Consider the following 14,852-nt stretch of genomic DNA (forward strand, 5'->3'; position numbering starts at 1 on the left):
TTCGGCTGGAGTTTGGTGAGTGCTGTGTTCTATGCAAAGCAGAGAAGGATAGGTAGGGCGGGTGGTTTAGATACCATCAGAGCTATACGTGAACCCCCGTGCTAGGAGTAGAAGCGCTTAACGCTTGTTTATTGTTTTCGTTTGTTATTTTTGGTGTGTTGAACGCGGGGGCGCCACCAGGCATTTGCTTGGTGGAAGAGTTGCATGTGAACGCACTGAAGACTAGCTGAGTGGTTAGTCAGTCATTACTGAGTTAGATGCGGGGCAGCTCTTACGAAGTATGTTAGTTACTTTTCTGTTTTGTATGTGTGCACAGTTACTCGCTTTAAATGGGCTGAAGATTATGGCTGATATGGGAGTAGTTTATAGGAGGAGTTTGTAATAGGAGGGGAGATTCCCGTTTGTTAGGGTTGGTTAATATTGGTTATTTGATTATATTGAGTTATGGATGTTTTTGAGGAGTTTGTGGCAGCTCCGTCGGTCGATGGATTGTTACAGTTAACGAAGGAACAACTGTGGAAGGTTGTGGAACATTATGAGGTTAAGCTTGAGGTGGTGAAAGGCCGAGCAAAGAAACAGGACGTAGTGGAGGCTTTACAGAATACATTAATTCAAAGGGGCATACTAAAGGGTAAAATGTCTGTCCCTAAAATATCCGTTGGGGTTGCATCTGGGTCCACTGAGTTAACATTTGATCAACAGAAAGAATTGTTAGCATTACAGATGGAATTTCAGATGCAAGAGCGTGAATTTCAGACGCGAGAGCAGACGCGAGAGCGTGAGTTTCAGGCACAAGAGCGTGCGAGGGACAGGGAATTGGAGTTGGATAAATTAGCTCTTGAACGGGAGCGCCTTAGGTTGATTGCTGAGGGAAAGTTATCTGACGGTGGAGGTGGCGATTCGAGTAATTCAAAGAGGGATAATATGTCTGTCATGGTTAGACTGTTGCCAAAGTTTAATGAAAAAGATCCTGATGTATTCTTTTCACTGTTTGAGAGTGTTGCCGACGATAGGGACTGGTCTACTTCAGACCGCACCGCATTACTACAGAGTGTGCTTATTGGCCGAGCTCAGGAAGCTTATATTGCTCTTAATGGTAGAGAGAGGAAAGATTATGATACAGTTAAGGCCGCTATCCTTAGGGCTTATGAACTTGTTCCTGAAGCTTACAGACAGCGGTTTAGACAATGGAAGAAACATGACAAACAAACTCATGTTGAGGTTGTAAGAGAACTAACCAGCCATTTCAATCGTTGGTGCGTGGCGGTAGAGGTGAATACTCTGGAGGATCTGTCAAATTTGATTATTTTGGAACAGTTTAAAACCATTGTCCCTGATCGCATTGCCACTTACGTTAACGAACACAAGGTGAAAACAGCAGGTCAAGCCGCGGTGTTGGCAGATGAATTTGTACTGACTAATAAGAGTCAGTTTGGTGAACATCGTTTTCGTAGCGAGGGGAGCCGTAGACATAATCCGAATGTGACTGACCTATTAGTAAATCGTACACAATTCCCTAACGAAGGTCCTGATTATTCTGTCCCCTTTTCAAAGTCGGAGCATGGCAGTCAGAGTAGAGTAGATCCTAACTCGACATGCAATTATTGCCTTGAGAAGGGTCACTGGAAACAGGAGTGTCCTGTCCTAAAAGGAAAGAAAACCTACAGTGGGAAGGGGGGCTCTGTTAGACCGTTGGCACTTGCAGTGCATGCTTGTGGGGCAGCAGTAAGAGTGTCTGGGGTTGCCGAGAGGTCTCCCTTTAAACCAGGGGTGATGGCATCCTCAGTATCCAGCCCACCCGCGGCTACTGAGTTGGCGGGGGCACTACAGGGCTCTGCCTCCATACAGATTAGCGAGGAGGATCCTGATTTTGGTCCGTTTATTACTACAGGTTTCGTTTCTCTGGTGGGTAGCCCACAGAAAGTGCCTGTCCAGATACTTCGTGATACGGGGGCTTCAGAATCTTTTATATTGGAATCGGTTTTAACATTCTCTCAGGAGTCAAGTGTGGGGACCAGCGTTTTGATTAGAGGGATGGGGATGCAGACTTTGTCTGTCCCCTTGCATGAAATTGAGCTTTGCTCTGATCTGGTCCAGGGGGTAGTAACTATTGGTGTTCGACCCTCTCTGCCTGTGGTGGGTGTGGCCGTCATCTTGGGAAATAACCTGGCTGGAGGAAGAGTGTGGAGTGATGTGCCCCCACCTCTGGTAGTTAGTTCTGGGTTTACACGACCAACAGGACCCGACCTTAGTGTGAAGGAGTTTCCTGAGGTTTTTACTGCCTGCGCCATGACTCGTACTATGAGTTGCATGGACCCTAAAATTGATGATGGTAAAGAGTCTGATAAGTTCACTCCTGACAATTCTGTTTTTCAGTTACCAGATCTGCCGCCGTCTTTGTCTCGGAGTGAGTTGATTTTAGCCCAACAGGAGGATCCTGAGCTGAAGCTGCTGCTCAGTGGGATTCAGCCTAAGGATGAGCTGGAGAGCTCTGAAAGTGGTTGTTTTCTCTTGGAGGATGTGTTGGTTCGTCAATGGCTTCCTCATAATGATTGTTCTGTGAGTGACCCAGTTTTCCAAGCAAAATTTACTGGTCCCTACTCTGTTGTACGACAGGTGTCCGAACGGAATTATTTGATCGATACTCCTAACCGTAGAAAGTCTACACAACTTTGTCACCTGAGCTTATCAAAATGTTATTATTCTCGTTCACCTAGGTCCGGAGTAGATACGGTCTTGGAGGTGAAGCCGGTTGTGTTGACCACAGTGAACGAGGGGTCTCCATCTCCATCCACTCCTGTGGTGGCAGCAGGGTGGGAGGAGGATGTGAGTGGGCCTGGAGTTTGGTTATGGTTTGGTTATGGTTTGGTTATGGTTTGGTTACTGTTTGGGTTCTGTTTGGCACTGGTTTGGGCTCTGCAGCACTTTGATGTTATGTGGGAGGGGGGTCCCATCCAGTGGTCGTTTGTTAAGATCATAACCCCCTGACCTTTTTGCATTCTTTGCAGAGTCCGAGCCAGCGCCTTTCCAGGTGAATCAATGCTGCCGGTCTGAAACTCTTGTCTCTAATCTCTCTTTCTCTTGCTCCTCCCTCCTTAAATAGAGCTTTTCCAGGTACCAGGAATTGCTGGAGGGTGGGCAGGTTGTAGGGGAGGTTGGGATTTGACGTTTAGGCTGTGTGGCAGAGATCACCGTTTTTTGTTGCCATAAACTATTGTTATTATTTGTATTATTTGTAATCTGGGAAACAAATTAGCAGAGACCTTTTTAGTAGGCCTCTGTTTTAAGGGGGGGGATGTGACGATCCACACTGGTACCACCAGTGGGCACCAAAACATCTATTGTCTTGTTGACCCTCTCTCTTGGTTCCTGATGGGCACAGGTGAAGGTGATCATCCTGATTGTCCCAGGAACTTTAAGAGGGGGTCAAAATTGATGGACTCGCTCTCTTCCTTGTCGACCAGCAGCCATTTTTGGGTTGTTGTTACTATTTACGTTATCATTATTTCAATTCAATATTATATACTTTAATAAATCTCCTATTATTGTTATCCATGTGTCGTCTCCCTTTTTGTCACCTTGTCCTGAGCCAGGCAAGCGTAACACTCACTCACACACTCACACACACACACACACACACACACACACACACACACACACACACACCCACACACACACACACACACACACACACACACACAGAGCTTGACATCTCACATTTACCCTGTTCCTCAGGTCACTACATAAGTGACGTCCGTGAGGCTCATGGCGACGGGTGGCTCTCTCTCAACGATGCCAAGGTGAAGAGAGTGGATGAGGCCACCGTCCTAAAGAAGAGGGCTCACACAGCCTACATCCTGTTCTATGAGTTCAGGTAAGGTTTAGGCACGGACCCTCATGTCTCTATGTGGATCCTTGAGCAAAGAAATCTCAAATATGTTTAAAAATGGACCAAAAGTTTGTAAAAGATGTATCAGCCACACTCTGAGAGATACATGATCAATCTAAGCTAGTAAACCTGAATGTGTTGCTATGCATGTATGTATCTAAGTGCTCTTGTCATTGTCCCACTCTAGTGGAGCAGGTGAAGGGGACCAGACCAGGAGTCCCCAGCTCTCTAGGCCCACATAGAGGCTCAGGGCTGGGGGCCAAACACCAGCAAAGAGAGGCTCAGGGCTGGGGGCCAAACACCAGCAAAGAGAGGCTCAGGGATGGGGGCCAAACACCAGCAAAGAGAGGCCCAGGGCTGGGGGCCAAACACCAGCAAAGAGAGGCTCAGGGCTGGGGGCCAAACACCAGCAAAGAGAGGCTCAGGGCTGGGGGCCAAACACCAGCAAAGAGAGGCTCAGGGCTGGGGGCCAAACACCAGCAAAGAGAGGCCCAGGGCTGGGGGCCAAACACCAGCAAAGAGAGGCTCAGGGCTGGGGGCCAAACACCAGCAAAGAGAGGCCCAGGGCTGGGGGCCAAACACCAGCAAAGAGAGGCTCAGGGCTGGGGGCCAAACACCAGCAAAGAGAGGCCCAGGGCTGGGGGCCAAACACCAGCAAAGAGAGGCTCAGGGCTGGGGGCCAAACACCAGCAAAGAGAGGCTCAGGGCTGGGGGCCAAACACCAGCAAAGAGAGGCCCAGGGCTGGGGGCCAAACACCAGCAAAGAGAGGCCCAGGGCTGGGGGCCAAACACCACGTTGGTGGTCTGCCCAGGATGACCGCTTGACACCTGACGATCATCATGCCAAGTTGAAAAAGAAGACAACGCACACCACAGAAAACTTGGTCGAGGTGCTGGCGACGGAGCAGAATACTATAGAATGAAGTAGAAGCCGCACACTCTAGTTCCAGTGAAGATTTTAATTGACAATGGTTTCGGCCGTAGCCTTTGTCATGTCTTGCCAAGACCACCATGTGAGCCCACCTCCATGTGAAGATGTTCCTGGCTGCTGATAAGCAAATAATATATGACTGAATATCCCATTATGTCAAAAAACTAAGAAACATTTTGTGCATTTTGGGGGGATACTTTAGGCAATAAAAAAACATGTCAAACACAATATACAATTATCCATATCATTAATTCAAAAGTTTAAACACTTAAATATGTACTGTTCACATAAAAGTAACATTTAATAAAAGCAACATACATATTAACATGTAATGCAATTTGGTACATTAATACCAATCAATAATTTCTTTAATGCCACAGTGTGAGTATTGTTGCTGACCGTGTCCATCTGTTCATGGCCACAATGTACTGATCCAGGGGCCGGTTCTAGGCATAGGCGAAATAAGCGGTCGCCTACGGCGCCAAATGCCTGGCCAAGGAACACCCCCCCCCCCACACACACACACACACACTCACACACACAAAATCAATTATTTCATTTCGTAATAGACACCCCATCAACAACAACAAGCACAACTCTACAGCCTGCAGACACCCCATCAACATCAACTGGAACATGTCCTGAGGTACGTGAGTCTATCAAGGCAGCACCTACAGATCCTGCTGCTACAGACCCTGTCATTTTAATTCATAAAAATACATATTTTTGTCTTGAAACCATTGTTGTCCATATTTTTACTGTTGAATGTGTGGGTGGTGATGAGGCAGTACTGGTGGGTTAATGTGGTGGTGGTGGTGGTACTCTCGCCTAGGGCACCTAATTGTCTAGAGCCGGCCCTGTACTGATCTTTTAATGGCTACTTCCAGCAAGATAATGCACCACGTCACCAAGTCGTCTCAACCTGGTTTCATGAACATGGCAATGAGTTCAGTGTTCTTCAGTGGCCTTCCCAGTCACTGGATATGAATCCAATAGAACACCTTTGGGATGTGGTAGAATGGGAGATTCACAGCTTGAAAGTGCACATGACAAATCTGCAGGAATCTCAAAAGAATGTTGTGGACATCATGTGATGTGGAATCAATGCCACAAAGAATTTAGGCTGTTTCGAGAGCAAAGGGAGGCCTCTACCGTAGATTCAGATGAAAAACAAACAAGTGAATGCAATGCATTTCTGCTCAAAACCAGTAGTCAAGAAAATGAATGACAGCCAGAGTATAATTCTTAGAAAACCTAGTTTATTTTCTTTAAGTGGTAGTGTCTCTTACAGATTGAGAAACTGAGGAGTGTCCGTTGATGGGGGATGGTGAGTAATATTATATGGGTCCAAGGGAAAGGATGGGGAACTGTATGTCTGGAGTCCATTAATACAGGTGATTGGCCAGTCTGGGGTCTCGTCTCAGTGTCTCATCCAGAGCCAGGTATTGCTGAGGGGCTCGGTCCTTATGCCTGGAATACAACCACACCAACACCATGAACATCAACACAACCACTGTCTAATCAGGCATTTTAGTAGCCTGGTCCCAACGAGGATTGGCTTTAGTAAACTGCTATGACTATCGTTACCATGTTTCCTATGACCATTGTTGTCATGTTTGTAGCTACATTACAATAATCGTCATCATAGGAGTTGGCTAAAAAAGCACATACAGATCTGGAACCAGGCTATAGCTTCTCATTGCTTACCTGCTGAGGCGCAGTTTGAGGACGTGGATCCTGAACATGGCGTCAGAGCTGTAAGCCAGGTACTCGTCTTCGTCCTCCTTGGTCATGGTGAGCTGGTTCTTCTGGTACCACTGCTGTCTTTCCTGCAGCTCCTGGGTCTCCTGCACATATTAATAACATTACTGTAGGCCTACTTTACAGCCACATGGAGAGATCTTCAAAAAGATACAGAGAGAAGCCCCCCAAAAAACAGATGAACTGAGCATTTCCCTACCCTTGAACTAACTGCCCTTAAGTCTTTGTCAAATGTTTCGGACCTACCCTCTCAAAGCGAGCCTGTATGAGGTTGGCCTTGTCTATGAGGCGCTGCTTGAGGTCAGCCAGACAGTCAGTCCTCAGCTGTAGAGCCATCTGTCTGGTCAGGTTCTCTGGGTCACCTAGCCGAACCAAGAACAGAGCCAGGAAGTCCAGCTCCTTCTCCTCCTTCCGGAGACACTCCTCCTGGGCCATCCGCTCCTGGACATGAGGGAGAAGGGAGTCAGGGTGAGGAGGCTCCGTGGGGAGCAGGTAATCACGTGATGGCCATGCTACAAAGGACCCATAGAATGAATGAGCTATTTGTTCTTGATTTAGTGTTATCTTTGGGGGTAAGGGTTCGTGCTAAAGTGGTGAAATCATCATTTCGGAAAGCACTGTAGTTCTGTAATTTGGGGCATGGTAGCATTGTAGGTAGTATGACCCACTGAGGTTGAGCATCAGGTGCATGTAATTCTCACCCGTGCCTCTCGGTGGCAGCGTGCCCTTTCATTCCTGGCTGTGTTGTAGATGGAGATGTGAAGCTCAATACCGCTCTCTTCCTGTTCCCTCAAACGCAGTATGGCCCTCACCTGGAAAAAAATACAAATACAAATATGTATTAGCAGTTTTGAAACTTGAAACATAACACACTGTGCAAATATAGCTCTGAATTTGAGGATATACTGTATAGGTAAAAGTGTAATAATGTAATGTCAAAGTGCACACACACACACACACACACACACACACACACACACACACACATAAATATACACCTCTTTCTCTTCCTCTTTGATTCTGAATGCAACGTTCTCTTCCTCCTTCAGCATGAACATGAACGTCTCATACAGAAAGAGGTTCTTACTGGGCTTCTCAAACGGATCCACCTGGATGCACATACACAAACACAATATGAACAGGTCAGCTATGAGACTACACTAAAACCCATAAACAAAAGAACATTTCATCTCAAATTACTGAGGACACCAAACAGATTGATTTGGCAAACATGTATGTAACATTGTTGGCAGTGGCAAAATCACATTCCTACCAAACCATTGTACGAACAGAAGTGAATTGAACTGAACAGCTGACCCAGATGATGTCTGACCTGAAAAGTGGAGGCCATCTCAGGGTTGAAGGAGTGTGGTTTCAGGGAATCCCCTGAGTCTCTAGGCTTGATGAAGTTCCTCCAGGCAGGGATGATGCGGTCGTCTTCCCGGTGGTAGGTCACCTGGATCCTGTCCTCCGACACCAGGAAGATCCGCTCTGCCACGTCCTCGCTGGCTGGCCGCGACCGGTCCCGATGGAACCGCTCCACCACCTTCTACTCGCACACACACACACACACACACGCATACACACACGCATGCACACACACACACACACACCCACACACACACACACACACACACACACACACACACACACACACACACACACACACACACACCATTGCATTGAATATATTAGATCTACATTATCAAAGCTGCTCTACATTTATAGTGTAACAGTCTCATAAGCTGCGCCATTACACATGTTTTATGCACAACGTAATGATGGTCAGGTGTTAAGGTCTAATCTAATCAAAAAGTTAACGTTATTCATGTAAACATCACCTAAACACACAGTATTACCTGTAAAGGGCGGTGCCCCATGTCAGGGGCCTCTCTGGGAGCAAACACTTTTCCCCGCTTGCCAAAGACGACATGGCGGTGGTACAGGAAGTCTGGTCGGTCCTGGAAGGTCTCGGTCATCTCGCCGGGCATCTCGACCCGTTTGGCCAGGCCGTCAGCCCGGGCATGGCTGTAGAAGTCCATCTCACGCTCTGTCTCTGGGGTCATGGTGATATATCTGTGGGCTGGCAGAGTAAACAACATACATGTAGCTGTCATTCCATTCAGAGTTTCTGCTTCTTCTTTGTGTCTCTCTGTAAAGTATACTGAGGTCCTGACTTGAACTTCATAAGTCATAATATGCAATTAACATTTACATTTACATTTACATTTTGGGCATTTAGAAGATGCCTTATTCCAAAGCAATTTACAATCAATACATTTGACTAATAAAGATAACCATCAATCCACTCGTTGTAGCAGGAAAAGTAATCAAGTTCAGGCCACCGACCATTGGCTATCGTCGTGATAGAAGAAGATTTTTTTCTATTTTTTTGACACTGGAGAAACCCTACATGGGGGTAGTAGAAACAGGAGAAACAGTATGGGGGGGGGGGAGAGAAACAGTATAGGGGGGGGAAGCAGTTGTCTCTGGAGACACAGAGCAGGGGGGTAGTAGATGTCTCAGGAGGAGCAGTTAAGGTGTAGCCTGAAGAGATGGGTATTCAGTTTCTGACAGAATATGGGGAGTGACTCCGATTTAACAACATTCCATTGAGAATTGCCTGACAAGGTCATTAGTGAAAGCTGAATTACTTACAACAGTAAGGTACTTCACTCTCTATTACTCTTTCAGTCACACCATACGCTACGTTCTAACGATTACATTTTAGAGAGTAGCTCCGTCCGGGTCTGAAATGCTCCATGGTGACGTTGCTGGCCTTCTTCAGCTCCCTTTCCACCAGGTGATCATGTCTGTGCTGGTACCACTCCGTCACAATGCTGGCCTTGGTACCTATTGACAACAGAGGGGGCAGGAGAGAAAGAGAGACAGGAAAAGAGGTTGGAGAGTGTGGGAGAGTGTGTATTGATACCAGGGAGGAGACCCCATGCTACATTGAACCAGTGTGGGGGACATGTCTAGTCTATATTAGGGCTTACATTGTCTCATACTTGTTAGGTAATTAAGGCAATTACAGTGAAACTGGCATCCCAAAAGCATGAAGCAACTCACAGTCTAGGTCTGAGAACGTGGTCCGGCGTGTCACAAGACCATCGTTGAGGAGGTAAGGGGCAAACTTCTCCAGTTTGGCCTTGCGGTATTGGATCACCTTCACCCCCCCAGGGCAGCGCATCTCCATGTCTAAACACAGAGTTCCAAAGGTCAGTTAGACGAGACAGGAGAGATATGTAACGTTTAGATAACACGGGATAAGAGACAATGAGACAATGCAGGTCAGAGGGAGTCAGACATTAATGTACATGTAACTGGCTGATTTCAAACCTCGATCTCCAGAACACCCACAAGACCAAGTTCTTAGCCTTTCTTGACAGTAGCCTATAGACATTACCTTGGGGAGCTTAGGACATTCTCCATTACCTATGGTCATGAGGCTGTAGAAAGCAACCACTGAGATGATCTACCTTGTTTTGAGATGTTGATTTGATTCACCCAGGACGGAGGCATCTCAAACACCTTGGGCTCCTCCACCTCTTCCTTCACCGAAAAACAACAATATACAAAGACATGAATAGGTGAATTTATAGCACAGACATAGTGCACATTCACTACCCCTTAGGCTCTCCCACATAGTCTGGTTTTTGTGTGGCAAGGGATGCGGAGGAGGAGAGGAGAGGAGCTAGAGCAGAGCTGAGCAAGAGGGTGATTATGCAAGACTGTGGGGGAGAAAGACATAATAGATATAGGGGGGGGGAGAGAGAGAGAGAGAGAGAGAGAGAGAGAGAGAGAGAGAGAGAGAGAGAGAGAGAGAGAGAGAGAGAAATGGACACATACCTCATCCTCATCCTCTGGCTCTTGCTCTTTCTTCATGTCGGGGATGAGAAGCGGAAACTGGCCTGTTGGGCGATAGAGCAGATACTCCCACCTCACCGCATCTCCAAGGTCATAGTTCATCTCCTGTGAGAACATCCAATTCTCAGTCCAGCATCCAGTTTGTTACTTTTATACAGTAAACATCATGTGAACAAGATATTATACACGCAGAGAAAAACCCAGACTAACCGCACAGCCGAAGCGGCAGTCTTGCGTGTTGACCCAGTAGTTCTGGTGGTTCCAGAGGCTCTCGATACCCAGGAAGGATTCGTTGGTGGTAGAGAAGCTTTTCCCTGTGAGCGGGTCGATGAAGAAGTTCTCAGGCACCTCCCGGTTACCAGACAGTACGAGGACCCAGCAGTGGACCCGCAGGCCCAACAAGTGGTCTGGGGGAGGACGCTCGCGCTCCTATTACACAAAACGGGAGGAGAGTCACATACACGTGCACACATACAATACACACATATACAGCAGCGGGGGAGTAGTGAGGGAGAGATGAGGGTCTTTTTGAATATTTGTTTGCCTATTTGTTCATTTTGGCCTTTTGTTTATTCATTCAGGTTTTGTTAATAAAGTTGTGGATAATAAAGTTAGTGAAGTAAGTGACTGAACAAAGCCAGTTTTTTTTGCCAAGATAGCACTGTCCCCTCACCCGCCTCTTCTATACATGATATATATATATAAGATATAGATGATTACTCATGTAGGGGACAAGATGATGTTTCACATCCTTAACCTCCACACATACAACATGGAGATACGTATGTAAGCATTATGGTGAAATTTCCACCCGGCCTAACAGAAGCATGATGGATCTCCTGAATGCATCCACTCCTCTCAGATCGATAGGAATGCCAAGTAGATAGGGGATAGGGATCATTTTGGAGCTCAGAAATAAACATGGGTTCTTAGCTTCACAAGAAGTGTTGCCTCACCTCTTGTAGTCTCTCTGCCTCCTGTTGTTTCTTGTGGAGGGCAGCCTGTGCGTCCGCCTGTCGTCTCTCCTCCTGGTGCTGTTCAAAGCCACTACGGAGGTCCCTGGGAGGCTTCACGGAGTACTTCTGCACCTGCTGCTTCTGCTCAGCTGCCTTGCCCTGAAAACACACAGTAAAACCATCAAAGTGACGCTGCTATGTACAATATGAAACAATTAAATGATACTCCTCTTCATCCTCTTGGGCGGCTGTGGCGCAGGAGGTAGAGCCGCCGTCTAATGATCGCAAGGTTGGCAGATCGGCGGTTCGAGCCCCGGCTGGCCACATGTCGAAGTGTCCTTGGGCAAGACACTGAACCCCAAATTGCTCCCAGTGAGCAGGCCGGCGCCTTGCATGGTAGCTTGCCGCCATTGGTGTGTGAATGTGTGTGTGAATGGGTGAATGAGAGGCCGTTGTAAAGCGCTTTGGATAAAGGCGTTATATAAGTGCAGTCCATTTACCATTTACCATCCTCCTCGGAACATATTGGGCATGGCCTTAAACGAAATTGTAATAACAGACATCCACAGTGAATCCCTTCAACATGCAGTGAAAACAGACAAAAATAACCAGCAGCACTGGAGTGACATGTTTAGTAGTATGTAGCAAGGCAGTAGGTGTCTCTCTCACCTTGCCTTGTGTGACCAGTATGGGACTTTGCTGGAGAGAATGGTTGAGGAGACACATCACTCACCTTGGCTTGTGTGACCAGTATAGGACACTCCTGGAGAGACTGGTTGAGGAGACACATCTGCTTCACAGCATAGCCACTGACACAGTAGGCATTGTATCCCGCCCCCAGCAACAGACTACATAGCAGTGTGGAAAAATCAAAGCAGCTGCCTCTCTGAGTCTGCAGCATCCACGTCGGAGAGTAGAGGCATCTAGGCTACAGAGATAAAGTGGAAAATCACAAGTGAATCCATTAAACAATGTTATAATCATATGACAAGCGCAACATCTTAAATGAGTATGATGCTGTGTGAGTGTTCAAGACATGAATTGGGCCGGCTGTGGCGCAGGAGGTAGAGCAGGTGTCTAATGATCGCAAGGTTGGCAGATCGGCGGTTCAAACCCGGGCTGGCCACATGTCGAGGTGTCCTTGGGCAAGACACTGAACCCCAAATTGCTCCCAATGAGCGGGCCGGCACCTTGCATTGGTGTGTAAATGTGTGTGTGAATGAGAGGCCATTGTAAAGCGCTTTGGAATAAGCCGCTATAAGTCAGTCCATTTACCATTTGGATGTTTTAATGTGTACTGTAGCCAATACTCTATTAGATGTATTTTGTGTACATCCCTGTGGCCTTGTATCATAAATTCATATTCCTTTGTTCCAATATCCACACTGGAATATCCAAACTTAGAATGAAGAAATGTGAGCATTATTGGCTATGCATTCTAAATGATATGCGAGTGTGGATAACGGAATCTAGCCACAGTCTCATTTCATATCCTGTTAAACTGATGAATTAAGAGAGATACTGTGGTCTCTTACCGGGTCAATGGGGGGTTCCAGTGGTTCCAGTGACAGATAGTTGGACACAAAGCTGGCACATCCCTCCCAGCTGTACAGCTCAGGGTAGGAGAGCAGGGTGGGCCGCAGGGTGGTACTCACAAATTTCTGTTCAGGCAGTAGGAAGGGCAGCGAGAGACACAGAAGCACAATGAGACAGCGTGTGCCCATGGTGGAAGGACATACTGTAGATAATTAGCTGCTTTTCATACAGTGCAGCAAACACGTGTGTCAGGGTGCAGAACATACCGTACACGTCATGACATCAAGAAAACAGGTGATCGTAGGCCACATACGTGAAATACTGTCCTGTTACTCTGTGTGTGTGTGTTTACCTGGACTCCACATTCATTGAGTGGGCACAACAGGAGGGGTTTTCGGTCGGGGTAAAGGTCGGCGTACTGGCAACGGAAGATGTCTGCTATGGCCAGAAGCAGCTTCTCCTGCTGGGAGTTCTCTTTGTAAGAGGCTGGGCATTGAGACAGGTCCACCTCTTGTGCCCGCACTGGCCTGGTAGGATTGGATTGGACAGTGTGTGTTGATGGGGCAACACAGGCATAAATGTAACTGTATGGTGACATTGCATGTGAGCTTTGTTCTGTGGCAGGACAGAGGCAACTTAAATGTTCCATAAAGTACAATGCAAATAGTTGAATGCTCATGAATAACGATTGTATTATGGATGATCTTCTCAGAAACTGGAAAAAGTATGATGTAATGTGCTGTGTTTAAACATGTAAAGTCGTGTATGAATGTGTACAGTATGTTTGCAGAAGATCTATCATGTAGGTAATCATTATATTGAACGTAAACATCCCCCTTTGTTTATCATGTCTGTGTACAAAGCCATATGAAGCAATAACCATATGGCCTACTTAAAACATGGCCAAAAGTGTAACAAAAGTGAATGCTCTCTGGTGACCTGGTGACCTTACATGGAGCACGTTGTTGGGGTTATTTGTATGTTGCGGAGGGTCTCCTCTAGCCCATCCAGGGCTTCATTGGCATCATCACATCCATCCTCTTCATCTCCTTCAACCTCAGATTGAGACTCTATTTCAGACAATGACTCCATCTAGAAAAAGCTGTTTATTCGGGCATTTGTCAAGAGCACGATCCAGTGCACATTTAAAATATATTTAGTTGGGTGATATTATACTGATATTGCTATTATGTTAGCTATGAAGCTAGCTCTATTTTGCAGGATACCACTTGCCTGGCGACCCATTTTATAAGATATGCAAAAATTATACACTGTATATGTAATCTAATATTTATTATATATTATATGTTTACAATATTTAACATTCCATCTAAAAAGATAAACTACTCTCTTTGTTTTGGTTTTTGACCGGTTTACCTTGCGCGGATGGATGTGGGAGACGTTTGTTGTTGTCAGTTGGTCTCCATGGTAACGGGACTAGTTTGATGACGTTTTGTGGTTCCAACGTTCCACACGGGCCGGTGACGTAATCACCTTTAGTTTAGTTTGAAGTTTCCGCAGAACATGAAAAAACTGCCCCAAAACGTTTAGTGTGCTATTAAAAAGTAACTAAATAAGAAGATGTTTCCTTATCCTGACTGTTTTGTTGTTGTTGTTTTTACAAAATATATAGGCTATAATAGAATAGTTAACCTTTAGTAACCTTTTTCCAGAGAGGGAACAGTGCATTGCCATTATTACTGGTAAACGTCAAACAACTATTGAGAGCTCTCTTGGTCCTGAGAGTTTTTTGTTGTTGTTGTTGAGTGACATCTATGTCAAGAAGACAGAACACAAGATTGGTAGATATCTACTGATCATAGCCTACTATAACGAATTACATTTAGTCTTGCATTCTAGAAATAAGTTTGTCAATCATTCACTGTACCATAGTGCAACAGCCCTTGGC

The 14,852-nt window shown here is 46.2% G+C and overlaps 1 protein-coding gene across 1 annotated transcript; it reads right to left on the reverse strand.

The window, feature by feature from the left end:
* Window positions 1-6,205: 6,205 nt before the first annotated feature.
* ccdc135 (coiled-coil domain containing 135) lies at window positions 6,206-14,035 on the reverse strand (the record flags this gene model as incomplete). The annotated part of the gene is made up of 17 exons (XM_080544657.1): window positions 6,206-6,290; window positions 6,528-6,667; window positions 6,828-7,022; window positions 7,283-7,393; window positions 7,580-7,690; window positions 7,915-8,130; window positions 8,441-8,664; window positions 9,306-9,434; window positions 9,654-9,782; window positions 10,064-10,136; window positions 10,434-10,556; window positions 10,662-10,880; window positions 11,408-11,566; window positions 12,141-12,335; window positions 12,943-13,068; window positions 13,296-13,470; window positions 13,896-14,035. The coding sequence occupies 17 exons, from the start codon at window positions 14,033-14,035 to the stop codon at window positions 6,206-6,208; spliced, it is 2,550 nt and encodes an 849-aa protein (XP_080400783.1).
* Between the last annotated feature and the right edge of the window lie 817 nt (window positions 14,036-14,852).

This window comes from Nansenia antarctica (assembly GCF_963989245.1).
Source record: "Nansenia antarctica genome assembly, chromosome: 14".
Lineage (NCBI taxonomy): Eukaryota > Metazoa > Chordata > Actinopteri > Argentiniformes > Microstomatidae > Nansenia > Nansenia antarctica.